Source organism: Oryzias latipes, chromosome 23, assembly GCF_002234675.1.
Source record: "Oryzias latipes chromosome 23, ASM223467v1".
Classification (NCBI taxonomy): domain Eukaryota; kingdom Metazoa; phylum Chordata; class Actinopteri; order Beloniformes; family Adrianichthyidae; genus Oryzias; species Oryzias latipes.
Window position 1 is genome coordinate 20,631,686 of NC_019881.2, and position 20,993 is coordinate 20,652,678.

Below are 20,993 nucleotides of genomic sequence, written 5' to 3' on the forward strand. Positions count from 1 at the left end.
CACCGTTTCTGCTGGTCTTTTACATCCGTGCATTCAGTTTCTGTCTGCTTATCTGTGATGGTGATGTTCAGCATTTAAAGGCAGCTGTATTTTATTATTTGAAAATACTTTTTTTAAGAATGTCTAACTTATTTGTTTTAAAAGGATCATGTTTATTATTAGGATTAAAATTATGTCCTCTTAAAAAAATCTACGTCCAAAGAAATGAATGTTGAAAAAAACGATATTTTTAAGAAAAAAAGAGTTGGGTCAGCAGTTCCAAATTTTGTGAAAAGAATTAAATAGTTTTTATGTCTAGGATGCTTTTGTGTGAGATTGAATGATGTAACTCTTTTACTAGTTTTATTTAATCTTAAGGTTAAAGATAAAAATGACTAATTCATTTTATTCTAAAAGATGAAAAACTTTGACCTTAAATAATCCCCAATTATCTTAAAATTTGGCTAGTTTAGCAGGAAAAGGTGTAAAATCACAATCCAACAGGTTTCATGACTCCGCCCATTTCATGATGTTGCCATGGCAGCAGTGTTTGGCTCTTTACAGATGACAAAATATTACTTTTACACAGAGACACAAAAATTGGTGTAAATGTTTATAACATCCAGACTTAAGAAAATCCATATTGAGGACATGAGCTCTGACTTTGATGGAGGGCGCCACCTAGAGCCTAGTTGTGCAATGACAAAAAGGCTTTTTTCTTCCTTTGTTGGCAACCATTTTTTATAAAAACTTTTAAATTTTATTTGGTCAAATTAATGTTAATACCAATTCTAAATAAAATATAAAAATACAAACATTTCCAGCGCATACATGTGATCCACTCATTTTAGAAATTCATCTTTAAGGTTGTCATCTGTAACTGTGGGAGCATGAAAGGCCATTAACTCTGGTTGCTAAGGAAATTTTACTTAAAGATATATCCGCGAAAATCACAGCACACGTTAAGCACCATGAAACATTAAATAAACTCTATGGTTGCTATGGTGCTGTTGCTCATTTGAAGGCAGTAAGTCTGTCTCTGTAGCTACTATGGAAACTATAAACTAAGTGGAGTTTATTATTTGTTCTGGGACACTTTACAGTGATGTCCTTTTAAAAGTTTTGAAAATATCATCATACTTTTAGAAAAAAGAGCCTGTTTTTCTGAACCACCTGATTGAAATTGGGGCATTTAAGACACGCAACATCAGCTATTATTTGTTAACTTCAAAGTATTTTTTCCCACAAATTTCAATTGGATTAGAGCTTAACTCTATTAGGCAGAGAAGAGTTTTGTGGTAGACAGGCCGGCTAAAAGAGGAGCGTTTGTGTTCCTCCTCCTCCTCCTCCTCCTCACGAGGAAGAATGAACCTAAAATAGATGGAGAATGGCTCTGACAGTCTGAAGACCCAACAGTCCCAACAGCTTCAGAACAAAACCGCAGCGGCAAACGGCAAACCCGGAGCTGACGAGAAGGAAAGAGTCACCCGAACAGAGAATTCTGAAAAAAGACCTCCTCTTTCTGCAGGAGTGTATTCAAGTCCTCCAGATCTCATCCGAGATCAAAGAAAACATTGCTGACTATCCAGGTGGAAAAGGTTGATGTTTTTCTGCAGAACATCTGAAGGAACTCTGAGCACCGTTTGGGTGTTTTCTCCCAAAGAGGTTTTCCTTTGGCAAAAGGAGGACGAAACACATCAGAATAAACAGTTAAAACTCAAAAGCAGAACTGAAGACTTGGACCAGAGTCCTTGTTTTCTTAAAAAACGAAACAAATAGTTCATTTCATAGAAAACCTGAGACTGAACACAAGGCCTTGTGACGGTGGTAGAAGTATGATGGTTTGTTGTTATATTATAATATTGTTTATTTTTATGTAAAGGACTTCAAGGTTCTTTTTTGCAGGAAAAGGTTTTTATGAATCCATTTGAATTTAAACTTAAATTTTAAAAATAAAGTAAAAAATAAACTCTGTCAGTTTTACTGTTGATTTCTCATAGTTTTTAAACCTCTTTATGTGAAGATTTGTATTAAAATTATCTGATTTATTTGTTCAAAAGTCTCCAAAGTCTGAATTCTTTACAGGCTGATATGTTTACTCCCAACAGACCAGAAATCAGATAAAATATATCACTTTTTTGCTCATCATCAGTAACTTTGACTTTTTTGGTTTGGACCTTAACTGGTGAAACAAATTTCCCGCCTTATAGTCTCAAACGTGTTTTCCCAGAGTCAGAAGCTGCCCATCTGTCTGCCTACAAACTCAGGGGAGTCATTAAAACGGGGAAACACGGACATGGAGTTGATCTTTACTCATAAAATCCAAATCAGTTCATCAAATCCCTGAATTGATTTTCCTTGAAAGGAATTCCTGTACTGTTTTCAGACAGAAAACTGCTTTCAGTTTGTTTTTAAAGTGATAAATTTGGATTTTTAATGAGGAAAGTTTAGTCTTTTTTTCAGTTTCCATCACTAGTTATGTTGAAACAGTTTGTCCCTTCAAAATAAAGTTGGTTCTGACTGGACATGGGGAAATAAATCTTTACAGAATGGAGTTGAAATATGACTGTGTAAATGTAATAGGTTCAGTGTTTTAGCAATTATTGGGAACCCTAATTATTGATTTACTTTATTAGATGAAATGTTTTTATTTTTTTAGGCTACATCAGCTCCAGGTTCTCTCTTTTATCTTTTTCCATTTCACGTGTTTGTTTACTTTGACCGTTCTTCCTGTGGAAGCACTTATCATTCACAAATCTCCCTTTGAGCACCACGATTTTTCAGTTTCATCTTCTTCAAATCTAAGAAAATCAAGTGAAGCCATGTAGAACGAGTGACGGTCAAAGATCGGACGTTAGGGAGAAGATGCTGCTGCTAGAACAGCTGACATGTGAACCAGAAAGGATGAAGAAGGTCCACCGATGCTGCATCATGTGAGCACCTGAAGCTCCGCCTTCATTTTATAATACAAACAAATAAAAAAATGGAAACAGATATTCTAATTCAAAAGCTGAGAGAGAAGAGAACAATCCTGACAAGTGTGACGTTTGACATACAAACGCTGGTGACAGCGTGTGTGTTGGTGTGCACATGTGCACGTGCACGTGCAGTAGTGTGTGCTCACCCTCTGCCCTACTTTCTCACTGATGATAGTGCACAAAAAGATGAGAGGGAATATCCCACAATGCCACGCTGTTTGTCCCCTGAGACAGACAGTCTGACGGATGTATGGATGGATGGATGGATGGATGGATGAATGGATGGATGGATGGATGAATGGACACAGGTATAATTGACTTTTAAGATTGGATGCAATAATAAATAAAACTGGATTTGTTGTATCTGCATTTCACGTTGTGGCAGCTTTTAAACAAGTGTCATGTCACGCAAAAAAAGAACAAAAACTCAACTTCCGGACCAGATTTCAAAATAAAGGTTTTCAGATTTTCAAACAAAACAAGTGGGTAATTTTTTTTGTTGATTATTAACAACCTATTCGAAATAAGGTAACCAGATTGCTGTACTACGCCTGTGAGAATGTGTTAAATTGTTCAGCAGTTTTTTTCATAAATAAGGCATTTTAAAAAGTGCATTGCATGTATAAAACACAACATTTTTTTAAATTTTATTTGTTTTTGTTATATCAAACAATATTTACTTTTTTCAGCTGCTGACACTTAGTGCTGTAGTTATGATTGATATTTAATTAAATTATGTATTTATTTTTTATTTCTCCCATTTTCAATTTTTTAGTCGCGTTCTGTTACTCAGTTTTTAATGTCTTTGTCAATATTGTTTCCCGTACACATCAGAATGATGGTTCTATATAATATAATATAATATAATGTAATGTAATGTAATGTAATGTAATATAATATAATATAATATAATATAATATAATATAATATAATATAATATAATATAATATAATATAATATAATATAATATAATATAATATGTGTGCTTTCTTTTGTACTTTATGTTATTTATTTTTACTTTGAAAATATTAAAGTATAAATAAGAGAAAAAATATTCTGGACTGAAATATGTTTACTTACATTTTAATTTTATTTTTTGCGTCATCAGAGTTTTGTGATTTGCCAAGCTTGACTTTTGTTTTGAAAGGGGGAGCTTCCACTTCCTGCGTGACGTCGGTGGCTTGACGTCGCGCGCTGTCACTGGTCCACAGCTCGTGAGTGCGGTTGTGATGCGGCACGGAGAGACGCTCGGCGGTCAGAGTCCATCCAGGTCCCGCAGCCTTCAGCGTCGTGTCCTTCCCGCATCTGTCCTCGCCTCATTCACCCCCCCGCTGCGTCCCGCCACGAGCCGCAGGGGTACCTGGGGGTCCGGTGGGGGGCGTTTAAGCTAGCAGCGACCAATATGGACCCCCAAGCGGCGACGAGCCCGGCGGCGGGGGGTTTGAACGGCCGCTTGGCCTCTCTGGGAGCCGACGGGGGTGACTCGGAGTCCGGCGCCGGCTCGGACGACGCCGCCGTGGGCTGCTGCAGCGACACGTTCAGCAGCCTTCCCGACATGGAGCAGGAGAGCCTGGAGGAGAAGCTGCGGGGACTGGCGTTCAGAAAACAGACGTCGTATCGGTGAGTCGCTGCGGAGCCGGGTGGGAGTCGGGACAGGATGTCGCTGCCAGCAGGATGTGCTGTTTTTGTGCGTTTGTGACAGGAAAATGCTCGGGAAAACGTCTCCATCATCCTGGGGTTTGAAAGTTGAAAGCTGCTGGGAGAAGGACAAGAACCCCAGAGGATGTTTCTGAGCAGAAAACACTCAGAAATGCCCTCAAACAACAGACTCTTTCTCAGATTCTGGATCATATTTTTTAGGATAATTAAAATAAATCAGTGAGATGCATCCATGAGGCTACAGGGCTGGGATCAGGCTGGAGCTCATGGTTCGACCTTTACCTCTTTACTGTCCTTTCAAGGAGTACAAGGAAGGCAAAGAAATGCAGGGGTCAACTCTCACTTCAAGACCCAATCCTAATATTGGGGGGTCTATCCATAGAAAAAAAAAAAAAAAGTGGTATAAAATCTGATCCATAAGGTTAGGATTGGGTTTGCATTTCAAATTCTTCTTTCTCTTTCGGCTTTTCCCATCAGGGGTCGCCACAGCGAATCATCCTTTTCCACCTCACTCTATCATGGACATCTTCTACCCTAACATTAGCCAACTTCATGTCCTCTGTTAAGACATCCATGTATCTCCTCTTTGGCCGTCCTCTTGCCCTCCTGCCAGGCAGCTCCATCTCCAACATCCTTCTACCAATATATCCACTATCCCTCCTCTGAACATGTCCAAACCATCTCAGTCTGGCTTCTCTGACTTTGTCGCTGACACAGGCAACATGAGCCGTCCCTCTGATGTACTCGTTCCTTATCCTGTCTAACCTGGTCACTCCTAAGGAGAACCTCAACATCTTCATCTCCGCTACCTCCATCTCAGCCTCTTGTCTCTGTCTCACTGCTACCGTCTCTAACCCATAGAGCAGAGCTGGTCTCACCACTGTCTTGTACACCTTTCCTTTGAGTCTTGCTGGCACTCTTCTGTCACACAACACTCCTGACACTTTCCTCCAACCGCTCCAACCTGCCTGCACTCGCCTCTTCACCTCTTTTCCACAATCCCCATCACACTGAACTGTTGACCCCAAGTACTTAAACTCCTGCACCTTCTTCACCTCAGTCCCCTGTAACCTAACGCTTCTACCTTGATCCCTCTCGTTCAGACACATGTATTCTGTCTTACTACGACTGACCTTCATACCTCTTCTTTCCAGAGCAAACCTCCACCTCTCTAGCTGTTCCTCCACCTGCTCTCTACTCTCACTGCAAATTATAATGTCACCCGCAAACATCATTGTCCAGGGAGATTCCTGTCTTACCTCGTCTGTCAGCCTGTCCATCAGCATAGCAAACAAAAAAGGACTCAAAGCTGATCCTTGGTGTAGTCCCACCTCCACCTTGAACTCCTCTGTCTGACCTACAGCACATCTCACCACCGTCATACTTCTCTCATACATGTCCTGAACTACTCTGACATACTTTTCTGCCACTCCAGACGACCTCATACAGTACCACAGCTCCTCCCTCGGCACCCTGTCATACGCCTTCTCTAAATCTACGAACACACAATGCAGCTCCTTCTGACCTTCTCTGTACTTTTCCATCAACATTCTCAAAGCAAAAATGGCATCAGTGGTGCTCTTACGGGGCATGAAACCATACTGCTGCTCACAAATCTCCACCTTCTTCCTAAGCCTGGCTTCCACTACTCTTTCCCACAGCTTCATTGTGTGGCTCATCAACTTTATTCCTCTATAGTTGCTGCAGTTCTGCGTGTCACCCTTGTTCTTAAAGATTGGGACCAGAACGCTTCTCCTCCATTCCTCAGGCATCTTCTCACTCTCTAAAATCCTATTGAACAACCTTGTTAGAAATTCCACTGCTGTCTCTCCTAGGCACTTCCATACCTCCACAGGTACGTCATCAGGACCAACGGCCTTTCCGCTCTTCATCCTTTTCAGAGCCTTCCTAACCTCATCCTTTCCAATCTCTGCTACTTCCTGCTCCACAACAACCACATCTTCCTCCCTTCTTTCCCTGTCATTTTCCTCGTTCATCAGCTCCTCAAAATACTCCTTCCATCTTTTCTGTACACTCTCTTGGGTTGTTAGCACCTTTCCATCTCTGTCCTTAATCACCCTTATCTGTTGCACGTCCTTCCCATCTCTGTCTCTCTGTCTGGCTAGCCTGTACAAGTCCTTTTCTCCTTCCTTTGTGTCTAACCTGTCATATAGCTCATCGTAAGCTTTCTGTTTGGCCTTTGCCACCTCTCTCTTCACTTTACGCTGCGCTTCCTTGTACTCCTGTCTACCTTCCTCAGTCCTTTCTACATCCCACTTCCTTTTAGCCAACCTCTTCCTCTGGACGCATTCCTGTACTTCCTCATTCCACCACCAAGTCTCTTTACCGTCTTTCCTCTTTCCAGATGACACACCTAGCACCTTCCTACCTGTTTCCCTGATAATCTCTGCTGTAGTTTCCCAGTCCTCTGGAAGCTCATCCTGACCACCCAGGACCTGCCTCAACTTCTGCCTAAATTCCTCACAAGTTTCTTCATTCTGTAGCTTCCACCACTTGGTCTTCTTTTCTGTTTTCCCTATCTTCTTCTTCCTGACCTCCAGAGTCATCTTACACACCACCATGCGGTGCTGTCTGGCTACACTCTCTCCTACCACCACTTTGCAGTCATTAACCTCTCTCAAATGACCTCGTCTACATAGGATGTAGTCCACCTGAGTACTCCTACCTCCACTTCTGTATGTCACTCTATGTTCCTCTCTCTTCTGGAAGTAAGTGTTGACTACAGCCATTTCCATCCTCTTCGCAAAGTCCACCACCATCTGTCCCTCCAGATTCCTTTCCTTCACACCAAACCTGCCCATCACCTCCTCATCACCTCTGTTGCCCTCACCAACATGGCCATTAAAGTCTGCTCCAATAACAACTCTCTCTCCTCTGGGAAAACTCTCTATGACATCATCCAACTCACTCCAGAATCTCTCCTTCACTTCTAACTCACAGCCAACCTGTGGCGCATACCCACTGACTACATTCACCATCACCCCTTCAATTTCTAACTTTAGGCTCATCATCCTGTCTGAGACTCTTTTCACCTCTAGAACACTGTTTACCAACTCCCCCTTCAGAATCACTCCTACCCCGTTTCTCTTCCTATCAACACCATGATAGAACAGTTTGTATCCTCCTCCAATACTACGTGCCTTGCTGCCCTTCCACCTTGTCTCCTGCACACACAGTACATCTACCTTCCTTCTCTCCATCATGTCTGCCAGCTCTCTGCCTTTCCCTGTCATTGTACCAACGTTAAGAGTCCCTATTCTCAAACCTATGTTCCTGCCTTTTCCCTTCTCTCTCTGGCCACGGACCCTTCTGCCTCCCCTCTTTCTTCGACCAACAGTAGTCAAATTTCCACCGACACCCTGTAGGTTAACAGCATCGGTGGCGGTCGTTGTTAACCCGGGCCTCGACCGATCCGGTATGTCTAAAGTGTTGTGGATGATTCGCATGGTTATTTTGGCAATTTTTTACGCCGGATGCCCTTCCTGACGCAACCCTCTCTATTTATCCGGGCTTGGGACCGGCACAGAAGTTACTGGCTTGCAACCCCTGTGGCTAGATTGGGTTTGCATTTCAAATAAATATCAAATTTCTTCTTTGGCTTCATTTTCAAGCAGATTTAGTTTTGATGAAGTTTTGATATCAGTGTTTTAAACTAAGAAAAATTGGAACGTAAATCAATGAAATGATGACAAAAAGCTGTTTTTCACCCCAAAATACACTCACTTCTTTAAAAATAATTACTTGAATCAGTATAGATTTCAATAGAGGTTTGAATGCCTCGTTTACATCCAGATGGAAGTTCCAAATAAAAGCAAATTTTGATGTAATCCTCAAAAAACATTTTTATTTGGAAGAAAGTACTAAAATCAACAAAGGTGGTTGTAATGTCTGGATTTATCGTGTGTAGAAATGGACATTTCTCACTGCGTTGGTTATGTATTCTTTATGACACTTATTTTGAAGGGCAGTGTGGCTCCTCCCCTTTTGTCTTCACCTGTATTTAAAAACACTCTGATCATCTTTTGATCTGTTTTCAAAGCTTTCCTGGTGGTCTTTTAATTGTGATGATGCTGTTTTTAGCCAAAATCCAAAAACCGGTGTCGTTTTCTAGGACATAGTTTCTGCAGAGCGGCAGAAGTTCACCTTTTAGTTTTTCTCAGAGCAACCCCGCCCCCTTCCCTTCCCCATTTTTGAGAGCTCTCAGTTCGCATGCTCTCTCCTGCTAGCTTACAGCCCATAACCCAACATTAGCGGTGGCGACCAGCATTGGAGCTATCCAGCCGTACAGTTTGGAGCCAGACCCCAAGTTGGAAGGGTCATGTGACCCCGGTCCATATAGCCCACGGTTTACACTGGAAGATCTGGGAGGAGCTCCTTTTTCTTCTTCTTCTTCTTATCTTTTTGCTTTTTCTGATGTTTAGTAGCGCACGTACGCCACCTACAGTTGGAAGTGCAAAATGCCAAAGTGGTGCAGATCTAGAAAATCTAGCTCCAGGCTTTTTCTTCTACAGCTCTATCCCGTTATATAAATATAATTAATATTTCCTCCATGATCAATTTTTAAACGGTTGACATTTAAGTGAATTAAAAGGGACGCCGTCCAAACGTCACTACCCAATCAGAGTCTCCGATTGGTCGAAGTTCGAGATGCTTTTTTTTTGTAACGTGTGTTCAATGGCTGCTTTTTTTATGTGGACCCCAAAAGGGACGTTGAAACTTTTCGTAGTTATCCATGAATAAGAGAGTTTGCACGAGGAATCCCGAATCGCGCATTTCTCCGTGTCTGCACAACCTTGTCATTGGAAGGGGGTCACTGGAACGCGCTTTGCCGCGTGTTAAGGTAGCTAAAAAAACAAAGACGTACGTGGATGTAGTCGTCTGGCCCGCCCATCATATTTTCCACGTCACAAATACGGTCTGCATTTTTTCATCTGCTCCTGATTCACAGCAATTTGAAAAAAGAAATACTCAGAAATGCCATTTTAATCTGAATTTTCTTTAAGCACGTCCTCCATCATCAGAAAAAAGCCAGAAAAACATGCTGAAACACAAATTTCATTTCAAATGTAGGGGAGTGGGCTGAGGGGGGAGGTTGTGTGTTTTTTCTGTGGTGTTGTGACTCTGTTGTGTAGAGGAGGGGAACAAACACTATTGATGTGTGTGTGTGTGTGCATGCCAGCGGCAGCAGCCTGACACCCCAGCGTGACCCGGCAGCTGTTGTTGATGGTGAAAAGTGGCCAGAGAACACAGTCGCTCAGCAGTTTTTTGGCCGTCATATCTGAGAACCTATCTACCTATCGATCCGTCTTTCTGACCGCCTGCAGCCGGGGGTCGTGGAGAGAGAGGGGGGGGGGGGTCCTAATCAATCATTTTAACTTGTTCCTATTTGACTTGTTTATGTGCAATTTGGGACAAAACAAAGCAGTCACAGTTCCGAATCAGGGTCCATTAAAGGAATTAATTGAATGAAATATGTCAAACCCAGCAGCGGCTTTCATTCTGCTAATAATGACTCAGCCAGATTGAATAAGCTTCACGGAAACATGTCAAAAAAACCAGCTCGCTGGAGCGCTGAAATTAGTTTCAAAAATGGATGATACATTATAATCCTATTACAACCCATTCTGCAGTTATTAGTTTGCCCTCTTGAGTGTTTTCCTGCTTTCCTGGGCGGATCCCTTTTCACCCGCATGTCAGTTTTGGGGCCTTCTCGTCCTTTGGGAGTTATTTTACTCAAGGAATCGTTTGCATGAGGCTTTCTCTCAGGTAAACACGATGCGTAACTGCAGAAGCAGAAGATGGAACCGGCCAGGATTTATGCTAATGCACAATTAAAGCCAAATAATTGTACGGTTAAAGGAGATGTTGTGGCACTTTTGTGATGATGGAGAGCATGTATTAAGAAAATTAAACTTTTTTATTTTATTCAAAAAATGCTGTTTCAAAAAAAATTGTATTCGTGACGTAGAAGATATACTGTGCGGGTCTCGATCCTCCTGCTCTGCTCTATTCTGATGCATCTACGTGTAGACGACCATGTACGTCCACGTAAACAGAGAGATATATATACGGTGGGGAAGAGGGGCGGGGTTGTCGACAGTTCTGCCCTAAAATCAGAGCTGAATCTCTAAAGAACTGCTGCTGCTCTGCAGAAACTATGACCTAGAAAATGACACAGGTTTTTGGAACTTTGCAAAAAAACAAACAAAAAAAAGGCATTATCCAGGGGCGGAGCTATAGGGGGCAAGAGGGTGTCTCTGCATAAAGCTCTGCCCCACACTTGCCTCCCAATTTTTCAGTCAATATTAGGATCATTATTGACAAAGACTAGGAAATCATCAATTCAAGCTTTAAGAATTGCAAAAAAAATAACAGAAGTAATACTTTTAAATGAATTAAAAACAGTAATTATGATTAAACTGTTAGAAATACGTTTTTTTAAGACTTTCATTTGTGATGACCTTCTATTCTTGTGTGTTGCCACCTTTCCAAAGCCCCCCCCCCCCCCCCCCATTTATGAAGTTCTTGCTCCGCCCCCTCGATGATAATTAAAAGACCACTGGGATCGCATTGAAAATAGATCAAAAGATGATCGGAGTGGCTCTTTGAAGAAAAGAACTGCGTTAAGTTCATTTCCATTATGTGCAATCTCATTTTTCTTTTACCTTTTCGGACATCAAAACCCTCTGAGGGAACGTTACTCCATACCACAGCTCTTGCAACCATTGTTTCCCTCTGAGCAAGAAACAGGAAACCACAGCTACGCATCCCACAATGTTGCATTTCCTTAAAGAAGCCGCCGTTCGCCCCGTTTCCTCTTATTGGCCTCTGGCTAAGAAATACAGGAACAGACAAACGCCACTCTCTGGTCAGGTTGTGTTAAAAATGAAGGCAGGAATGAAAGGTTTTGGACGAATCAGACCGTTTCCTTACGCGTTTGCTCGGTGGTTTCAGTGGAAATCCTGTCGGGATTCATTTCATTTGGAAGGAAAACGGTTGGCTCAGGTCACTGCAGAGAGATTCTGTTAGTCGATGGAAACGGGAGACCAGTTTGTATGAAAATAAGCAGCTTTTTTTGTGTGTTTCGGGCCTCCGTCGTTCCTTGATTGTGTGCTCCATTAATAAATAGAAATAAATCAGTCCGACACTTATCAACTCTGAATAAAACGCAGACTTAAGGAGCCGTTTCTTGATTTGATTTAGCGTCAGGCTCTGTTATATGTTTCCCTCTTCTGATTCAGCCGAGGAAGGAAATGCTTTGCGTTTATTTGAAGTGGCCAATGCCAAGAATTAAATTACCATATGTGGCAATATGAAGGAACTCAGGAATGATGCCGCTGGGCATCAAAGGCGAAGTGTGTGTTTTTTGTGGTACTCTGCGCTTATGGAGCATGTGTAATTTATTTGCCCACAAATTTGTCACACTTTGTCAGTGTGTGTTTCCTTGTGTGGGTCCTTCCTTTTATATGCTCTTGGTCGTCTCACCCGTCTATGGTTATATTAGTCCTTCCCCTCCCTGGGTTTGGTAGTACGACCGTCAGTTAGCTGGTCAGTTAACCCTTGTGCTATCTTTGGTACTTTTAACGTTGGGTGTTGGGTCATCTAGACCCACTAGACAGTGCGCTGATCCTTTTTTCTTCAATGATTTGTGATCTTCACTGGTGTCCATGGATTACATGAAATCTTTCCACCTTTGTCATGGTAGGGAGAACACGTCAATGTAAGGGTGGGGTCATGTGGACCCTATAAGATAGCAAAAGGGTTAACCCTATAACACCAGAGCTATTGCCGTTGACAGTAAAATAACACGCTCATTGTGTGAACCCAACTGTCTGCATCTCCACAATACCATCATCTATCGTGACCTTAATTCCTAGGATCCTGTGCGTTCTTTCATCACTCCATATTCTGGCTTGTTTGGTCTCCACCAGAGTTTTTTGATTAGACAGTTTTCATGTTTTAAATCAACCCTGAGGTCTACCAAACAAGTCAACTTTGGTGTGTTTGAAATCAAGAGTTTCCGTTCATTTGCAAGTGAACTTCGATTTGGTTCACTACAGAATGACTGAACACCAGAGGTGTCGCAGGAAAACCCTAAATAACGCTCTTTGAACTACCATAACTCTTCAACCGTTTACGCAATTAACGTTTTTTTTCCCCCCCAACAGATTCTGACGCTTCAGATTTTCAATCGGATTGAGGTGTTGTTAGAGGTCAAGATTGTTTAGATCTTGATGTTCAGATGTTTAGAAACACATTACGATGAACTACCAGTGCTTTTCTCTGCTAACCAGGAAGTCACTGCGACTGCCGCTTTCATGTCCGAACATCATCACATAAAAGTTTCTTTGATGTCTTCCAAACTGGAACATTTCCAGAGTTTGTGTGCCCTCTGCCTTCACTGTCTTGTAACTGTGACGAGTTAACATTGCTTAATCAAACGTAAAAAAGTTAACTAATCAGTGATTGATAGTAATTTTTCTCAATAACTGACACATAAAACTTCCTGAAATGCTAATCCCTACTAGCATAGACTTGGACAGTCTTTTTTAGATATTATTTTTGGTGATGTAATCCATGTTAAATGAAAATCCTTGATTGTTTTCTTTAGTGTGGTGTTACTTAAGCGCTCTTTGGAACGGGTTATGTCTTCATTGTTGTGGTTCTTTAATTGGAGAAGTTTCCTCACCTCTGGTTTAACTCAGAGAAAAAGAAATGGAATTACGAAACGGTTAGCTCTGCTGTTTATATTCTTCACCGTGACCACACTGGTAATGTTTTTGTGGTTGCAGATTATAATTAAAGACACACATGTGTAACATTTAGATTAAATTTGAGGCAAAAAAAGCAGCTTCTTAGAAAAGTAAAAATCAAAGTTTCTTTAAGATTAAAGTACATGTTTACAAAAAAAATGTTTTTTCGCACAAGAATATTTGGCTTTAAAAAAAAAAGTCAAATTTGCCCATTATTGAATTGCATTGTGTCATATTGTAAATTAATTAAAAAAAAGCAAAGTTGTAAGTTAACTTTAGATTAATGAAGAAGTCAAAATTAATTTAACTGATTGGTTTGTCAAACATAAATGAACAATCAATTTTTCTGCGGATTTGAGTTAAAAGGGTCTATATCCTGCTTTTCTTAAGCTTTTTTAGAATTAACTATATATATATATATATATATTAGGGCTGCACGATATGAGGAAAACTTGAGATATGCGATATTAGTGATCAATATTGCGATAACGATAAATTTGCGGTAAATAAACAAATAGAAAAACAAAACAAAAACATCATTCCCATTTCATTGCAACAGTTTAAAAATTATACTCCAAATGACCCTCATCGACATGGGGGACAAACGTCAGGGTGGCTAACCCTGGTCCTCAAGAGCCTCAATCCTGTCTGTTTTCCAATTCTCCCTAGACTGCTCGATAATGATAACCAAAATCAGGTGTGTTCAGTCAATCAGGATGTGAAATCACTTGAGTCAGCCAATCAACAGCAAGCTGGTTAAGGAGAGCTGGAAAACAGGCAGGGTTGAGGCTCTTCAGGACCAGGGGTTAACATAATAGGCCTCCATCTGATTGGTCAACAATGGGAAGGTGTCCATCTGATTGGTCAAAGCATAAAGGGATTTATTTGATTCGTTAAATGCTTCAAGCTGCTAGAAGATTGTTTTAACACATTTTGGGTTTGCGATTTATTGCGATATTCGCCGTCTTTTGCGATATGCATATTGCAGAGCTGGATATTGCGATAACGATAAATTTGCGGTATATTGTGCAGGCCTAATATATATATATATATATATATATATATATATATATATGATAGTATTTTACCTTTGGCACACTAAAGAACACATTTTAATGAAATATGAGTTATTTTCGCAGCTAATATTCCTATCCTGAAGTAAGACAACTCGATCTCTGAGCAACCGCCTTTCACTCCGTATGGGTGCCGCCCATTTTATGACGTCACCCTCGACTCGCCCTCAGCAGGGCGTCTGCATTCAACCCTAAAACAAGCAACATCCGAACTTTGGCAAAGATAAATGTTCATGTTATGGTTATGTTCATATGTGGAATTACTGGAAGGGGCGGTTCCCCACTTTGTGATGTCACAATGTGAGAACACACCTGTTTTGGTGGATTGGGAGGGGCTGGTGCTCAGAGAGCACAGTTTTAGAGGAATAATCAGAAATGCATGAATGGATCATTGTTTTTGTAAAGAATGGACATTATAAAAGACTGAAAAGCTTAAAAAGTAGATTTTACATGTTATAAGCCCTTTGGAGCAAAGAAAGAAGGTAATTTAGTTCAACAGTGAAGTTCATTAGAAACTGAGAGTTGGGAGTTTAAGCTCTGGTTGAAGTCGTGACTGCGAGAAGAAGTTCACAATCTTCTCTCTACTTAAAGAACAAGCCGTTCGCACCATTCTGGCTAACAGCAAGATTAGTTTGTCCCAAAGGAAAAACCTAAACAATCCAAAGTTTGTTTCATCATCTAAATTATCATGTTCTGTGATTTTAACCTTTGCTTCCGTGAAAGTAGTACGGAAACGAGCTTCCACATGGGACCTTTTTACCGTTTACAGCCCACCTTACAGAAAAACACAGGAATCTACTCTGCTTTGACATCTTCTGGGATTGTGAGGCCGGATGATGTAGGGCCTGAAAGACGTGAAAAGATGGGTAGAGGAGTAACAAAAAGGGTTTGTATGCATGTGGAGTTGCTGCGTCTGCTCATCACCTGCAGGGGGAAAGCTCTGATCAAAGGCCTTTCATCATCTGATGCTGCAAATACAAAACTCCTTTCAGCCTTCAATTGGGTCGGAGCACTGATGAGAGGACGAGGGATAAAAAGGATGACCAGCGACGAAGGGAAGGACAAAAAGGCTGAGCACAGCCGAAAGCAGAGTCATTACACGAAGAATATCAAAGAGCAAAGCTTAGAAAGCATAAGTGAAGAGTGATAACAAGCCCGGTAATGACATATTGTAAGGCAATGGCTTTATTAGCCAGCAGATGCATTAAAAGCAGCATTAAAAGTTGACCTGCTCTAAAAATAAAAGAAGTCCGGTGACTAAAGGCTTTGCAGAAGCTGATGTTTTCCGCACAGCTGGAGCCTCTGTTGCTGCTCACGGGGAACATGGCTGCCGCAAACCCGCCTGTCTTTAGAGAAAACAATAAAGGACAACACCGTCTTAAGCTAAGTTCACACCGCCCTCGGCAACGTGCGTTCAAACGACCACTTTTAGGTTCAACGCACAAAATGCGTGGCCATTGAACGCACGTTACCGGCTAAACGAGGACGAAGTTTGACCAATCAAGGTCTCGTATTTGGGAATGACGCGGTGAAACTCGCCAAACTCAGAGCGTAGCTGGTTTATCGGGTGAATCCAGACATGGGTATTTAAATAAAGTTAAACCAACTTAAGCCACTCTCCTGACACGATGGCAATCCATATCCGTCATGGCATGGATGGTAGCATTGACCTGTTTTTGTTGCGTGCCCAGATTGCGAGATTTGCACCACTTTGACATTTCACACTAGGCATCTTCCAACTGTAGGTGGTGGACATGCGCTAGTAAACAGTAGAAGAAGAAAAAAGAAGAAGCCCTGACCTGTTTGTCCAGTGTGAACACCATGTGCTAGACTTAAATGCCCAATGTGTATGTAGCTATAAGTACTATTTTTTTCTACGGACATTCTGTGGACGGTCGGTTGTAGTGCACTCTTATACAACTTGCAACTGTCAGTAAGAATGAAGTCGTAGGCGCATCATACAGATGTTTCATTTTTTCCAACCCCCCCCAAATCCTGCGCACTACTGTTCACGTGAAAAGTGTACGCAACTTGTGTACAGCTTAACTGTTAGAAAAGAGGAAATGGGTCAATCGGAGGCACTTGCACCTGGATGGTCAGTAAGGGGCCGGTACTGACGACTAGAGTGTTGTGTGATTGGACCGCACAACAGCATCACCCGCACGTCATAAGCACCTGCGCTTCCAGTATCCTTACAAAAACTTCATGATACACTTACCTTACATGACCTCCCTTAAGATAGACAAACAATGAGCATGAGTCAACAGCATGGAACAGGAGAAGGGAAAGAGAGATTTCAGATTTAGAAACCTTTGTAAAGTCACGTTTTTTTTTATGCAATTGTGTAACGGCAGCACACATAGAGTGGTACAATAGCTTTGGGATTCCCTTGGGAAATTAAATCTTAAAGGCCACGGCAAAAAATACTCTTTATACAGTACAGGGCACAAAGTGCAAGCCAGCATGACGGCTCCAAACAGGGAAGATTAGGACAGAAAATGTGGTAAATACGCTAAAGAGAAACTTTTTTCCCTAATAAAAGTGAAGAATTGTTTGAAAAATTGCATTTACTGAAGGCGAAATGCGTAAGAATGCTGTTAAACCAGTGTTTGGATGACAAAAAAGTTGGCAAAATGATTTCATTTTAGCCTCACACACGTATAGCCTCTGCAAAGGCCGATTATTGCAGATAAGACATGAAGAACAGCACTGTTTACAAGAAAAACTACCCATCAACAACTCTGACCAACCACCTGGCTCCTGGCCCCTGTAGGCCTTCTGGGTATTGTAGTCATAACATTAATCGATTTGTTTCCTTTGCCTTTTATATGAAAATAAATAAATTGAACCCATGTTGATATAAATGCTCAGATTTACTATATTTGCTCATAAATGCACAAAATCTGACAAAAAAGACTGAGTTTCAGATTACGATACTATGAAATTTCACAGTTTAATTTTTTTAAATGGATCAAAAGGGTTAGCTAACTTTTTGTCATTTAAGTGAAACCAGTTTACGGAGTCTTACGTTATTGTGGTGCCTGAGCTTTGAAAATAAACCAAATTTTCAACATTAGCTGAAAACAAAAATGTAAAAAAACATATTTCGATTAAAATACAAATACCTTACCTTATGTGATAAGTTGCCTTACAGATTGAACACCCTCTGTAAGTATCTTAGCGACTGGACAGTCAGTTAGCAGTCAATCTAAAGCCCCTCCCCCTTTGTTCTCCATTTTGTGTTCTATACATAAGAGAAATAACTGTGTGTTTAAAATTTACCCGTGTCCTTTGAAAAGAAAGCACTTAGCATCAAAGTGAAGGTCTTAGCCCTCTAGTGGGCGTTGGGTGGAAATACTATTCTCCCGTGACTTTGCTTCTTTAAACTGCTTCAGTCTGGAAGTTTGTCGTCATTTTACAAATGACATTTTTAAAGTTTAAGGAAATTTTCTCTACATTCTGAGATAAATCTGGCTAATCTGCCTTTAAAAACACTTTTTTCTTAGGCAAAATTTAAAAATCTTTTATATGTACAGTATTTTCTTCAAGTGGAAACCAGCTAGAATGAATAGTAGATGAGGTCCTTCACCTGGAAACAGCTAGACTCTCCAGCACACATCAGAAAGCGCTGCTCTACTGTGTTTTCCTTTGGAAAGCTGGGTCTCTCTGTGCTACATTCACAGTCTGGGCAGCTTGAAGACACTCATGAATTTTTAAACAGACGATCAGAGCAACAATTGTTGATGAAATACAAAGCTCACTGACACAATTTCTCTTTTCTCCTCTCAGCCTTTAGCAGATGAGCAGAGAAAACATGCATATTCAGGGAGCTTTCTTTTTCAAAGAAGGACCACATTCACTCCATAAATCGGTTTGTAAACAAAGGCAGTCCATGAGTTTTATGTCGAGGTACTCCTCTGGATTATTACAGGTTAATAAAATCAGCAAGTTGTAAGTAAAAGTGATGGAGACAGACCTCCGATAACACGACAAACGTCAGTGGTTAGGAGGCTTTGGTTAACAGTTTCTCCCCCTGGTTTGACATGTTTGCCCTAATTGGATATAAATGAAGTGTTTTCTTTGCTTTTGGAACAGTGAGGCACAGATGGCTCCTAAACTCAATCGATTAGGTGATTGATTTCCATTTGACAATCTTAATGAGCTGTAAAAGAAGCATTTTTCTGTGCAGCTGTTGGGGGGAGAGAAGACGTCTCCCCAGCATCGTGGGGGCTTGTAATCTGTCATGTGATTGCTTTCGCAGCGTGAGGCCTCGAAGATGCGGCGTTCTTGTCTCAGAATGGTTAATTATAAACTCACGCAGATGCCGTTTGGATTCTGTTTCAAATGTTCTGGGATCTTTGGGCGTGGATTGATTAAAAAAAAAAAACTCAAATGCTGGTTAGGGCGTTAATTACCATGGCAACAGCTTCAAAAGCATTCGGGTCAGCCTGAGTTTCTGTCAGATGGCTTATCCACCAACTAAATAATTAAGCTGTAAAAATCCATAAGTGTTGTATCGAGATGGAAGGACTCTTGGTGTGAACATTTATCAAAATCTTGGGCTTTTACGGATAAATTCCCATTTTATTTGGAGGAAATACATGTGAACTAACTGTTGATGATCTTAACGGAACATTTTCAGGACAAAGACTTTTTTTTTTTACCAAGATAAGGAGCATGGATATGAGAATCTGCCTTAAAGTCCCACTCTGATCATCTTTTTGATCTCTTTTCAAAGCGTTCCCAGTGGTCTTTTAATTATGACTATGCCGTTTTTAGCCAAAATAAAGAAACCTGTGTTGTTTTTTAAGGTAGTGTTAGGCAGTAGTTCATTAGAAATTCACCTCTTAAGTTGTGGGCAGGACTGTTCGCCTCCCCGTCGCTGAGAGTTCTCTGTTTACACGCTCTCCAGCTAGCATACAGCCCTTCACACCCCCAATCCAACATTACTGGGGGCATCTACAAGTGGATGCATCTCAGCACTGCCAGGGATATGATTTAGCTCTTTTACTCACTTAGTCTTTCAAACCATCTAACTTTTTTTTTTCTTTGTGGAGAGATGCGGCCCTCCAGCTTTCCTCTTTGAATTATGTTTATCGCTTTGAATTATGTTTAATTGGTGTGCGTTCACACCAATTCTTAGAGATTTTGAAAATAAATCAACCTGATCTCTCAACATGCATGCATCCATGCCTTCCATGCTTTGTAAATGCATCTCCTAATGTACAAATATTTGAATAAAGAAATACTCAAAAATTAAATTATTAGCTTAATTATCCTAATACATATCCTCCATCATGAGAAAAACGCCACGAGAAGACGATAAAAACACCATTTTCATCAGAGTGGTCCTTAATTGTGTTGTTTTGTAGTCCTACTGACTCCTATTTTGTTCTTTTTTTTCCCACCCGCCCCAACCAGATGGTTCACCCCCTTTAGCCTCCGAACCGCTCTGCCGCTGTGCTTCTACACACCTAACAAAGTCTTATTTACCCCTGCAACAGTTGATTCTCTGACTTTCTCTCCTTTCCGAGGCATTTCAGGAGAGTTTGAGACGAGTGAGTGTGCGTCGGGGGGGTATTTTGTCCCATAATGCAGTGTGCTGAAGCATTAAAAGGGATTGGCTAACAGGAGCGGCTCCTTATTAGTCGTCTGGCTGGCTCTAAGAGGCTTTTCCCGCTTCGAAATGGGGCTGGATAAAAAAAAAAGAGGGCAAAAGGCGAAACAGAAAAGAAAAGCGAAGCGGGGTTGGCACAGCAGAAGAGAAACCTAAAACAAGTCTGGTAGCTTCATTTACCCGTCAGACAATTATCTGACGGAGGAGCTGATTTCACGCGCTTGGCCTGTTATTTCCAGCAAAGCTGACAATCCGAAATGTTTCCTCCGATCTGTTCGACAGCAATTGCCAGAAAACTAAGACCCCACATTATTCACGATTGAATTAATGAACTGGTTAAGTTGAATCAGAAACTGAAGTCTCACACGGGTCCCCCACTCTTTATTCATCGTCTGTTTACATTCCTGGGATGTAAAGCAAAGAGGCACAGGCTGGAGAACTGATCACGTTTCTTGAAAACAATCCGCAGCCCCCTTGAGCTTTCCAGGATGGAAAAGACATGAATTTTATTGATATTTCACAAGAATCTGAATGTGCAGCTTTATCACCTCCAACTCCATAAACTTTATTGTATTTGTTAAAACGACCTTCTAATGCAAAACAACTGAGCCAACCGGGACAGATATGTGTCTGGATGGGCAGCTGGCGTATTGATCGATGGATGGATGATTGCGTGGCAAATAGATTCAGTAACCGGACCGGATCGTGGGCTCTAAGTGATTCTCCAAAAGCTGCATGGGATGCAGTTTTGTTGTTTGATGGTTTGAACAGATGCTCCTTTCAGGAAGAGGAAAACAAAAAACCAAATGGACTTCAGTGCCTGAAATGTGCCGTTTTATTAATTCTGTATGACTTTGTTTACCTTTTAATATTCACAGTACTTGAGAAAAGCCACAGCAAAACTCGAGGGCAA

General features: G+C 41.1%; 1 protein-coding gene across 5 annotated transcripts in view; it reads left to right on the forward strand.

Annotated features, from left to right (window-relative positions):
- The first annotated feature begins 4,275 nt into the window (after positions 1 to 4,275).
- LOC101166178 (diacylglycerol kinase iota) overlaps positions 4,276 to 20,993 on the forward strand; it is an 82,664-nt gene continuing 65,946 nt past the window's right edge. For all 5 annotated transcript variants that reach the window (XM_023952272.1, XM_023952276.1, XM_023952274.1 and 2 more), the window contains exon 1: positions 4,276 to 4,577. In XM_023952272.1, coding sequence (XP_023808040.1) covers positions 4,360 to 4,577 — 218 coding nt within the window. In that variant the 5' untranslated portion in view covers positions 4,276 to 4,359. The remainder of the gene's footprint in view (positions 4,578 to 20,993) is intronic.